The 921-nt window shown below is 41.9% G+C and overlaps 1 protein-coding gene across 1 annotated transcript in view; it reads left to right on the top strand.

Moving 5' to 3' along the window:
• The window catches only part of MTHFD1L (methylenetetrahydrofolate dehydrogenase (NADP+ dependent) 1-like), a 213,743-nt gene that overhangs the window by 160,728 nt on the left and 52,094 nt on the right, over positions 1–921 (top strand). Inside the window, exon 25 of the mRNA XM_012655557.1 lies at positions 129–236. Within this exon, the coding sequence (XP_012511011.1) occupies positions 129–236 (108 nt within the window). The remainder of the gene's footprint in view (positions 1–128; positions 237–921) is intronic.

Genomic DNA, 921 nt, shown 5'->3' with positions numbered 1-921 from the left:
CTCCAGGCAACAGAGTGAGACTCTGTCTCAAAAAAAAAAGAAAATGTCAGTAAAATCTCACTAAGCTTTCTCTTAATTCCTTAACCATATTAAAGTTAACAATTTTGTTATCTTTTGTGTTTCTCCAGCTTCCAATTGTGGAAAAGATAAGAACCATTGCCCAGGCTGTCTATGGAGCCAAAGATATCGAACTATCTCCTGTGGCACAATCCAAAATAGATCGTTATACTGAACAGGTAAAAGTTGTACTTTTAGGGAAAAAAACCCACCTTTGCCTCTCAAAATACTCACCTTGACTTGAGGACTTGTGGTATATGTCTGTCCAGCCAAACTTTGCTTAGTCTACTTTATAGTTAATAAAGATTGAAGGAATATCCGTGGGTCGAAAGTGTTGACTATATTGAGAACATATGGAGAGGACACATGTCCTCTTATACGTGCATCGTTGACTTCTGTGATGTGTCTGATACAGGATGTGTCCATGTTTGTAGGCAATGTGTGATCTTGATTCCCTCCCACTCAGCCAGAAACCGAAACTGTCCTTTGGTGTGCACCTGTGGCTTCAGGTTAGGTGATTTGTAGTGCTTCCTCTTTCTTAAAGAGAAGGCCTCTTACTACTTTAAAAATGTCAGCGTATTGCCAAGTTAGGCAAACAGGAGCACAGTGAATGGAGATGGTGGTTCGTTGGCTTCTTGATGAAATTGCCCACTGAGGTTGAAGGTTTCATCATCCTCTACCTCTAGGCAATGACCAGGACAAGTTGGCAGACAGCCGTGAGGATGGCTGTGCTCCAGCAGCAAAGTCACCTCGTCCTATAATGGTTATAATCAGTCGACTCTATCGCAGATTGTTCAGCCACCCTGACCAAAAGGATTGTATGCTGAGTGCCCCATCCAGTTTTACAGAATAAGATAGAAGTCA

This window comes from Propithecus coquereli, unplaced genomic scaffold (assembly GCF_000956105.1).
Source record: "Propithecus coquereli isolate 6110/MARCELLA unplaced genomic scaffold, Pcoq_1.0 Scaffold48, whole genome shotgun sequence".
NCBI classification, from domain to species: Eukaryota; Metazoa; Chordata; class Mammalia; order Primates; family Indriidae; genus Propithecus; species Propithecus coquereli.
This window is presented reverse-complemented; position numbering and strand designations above follow the sequence as displayed.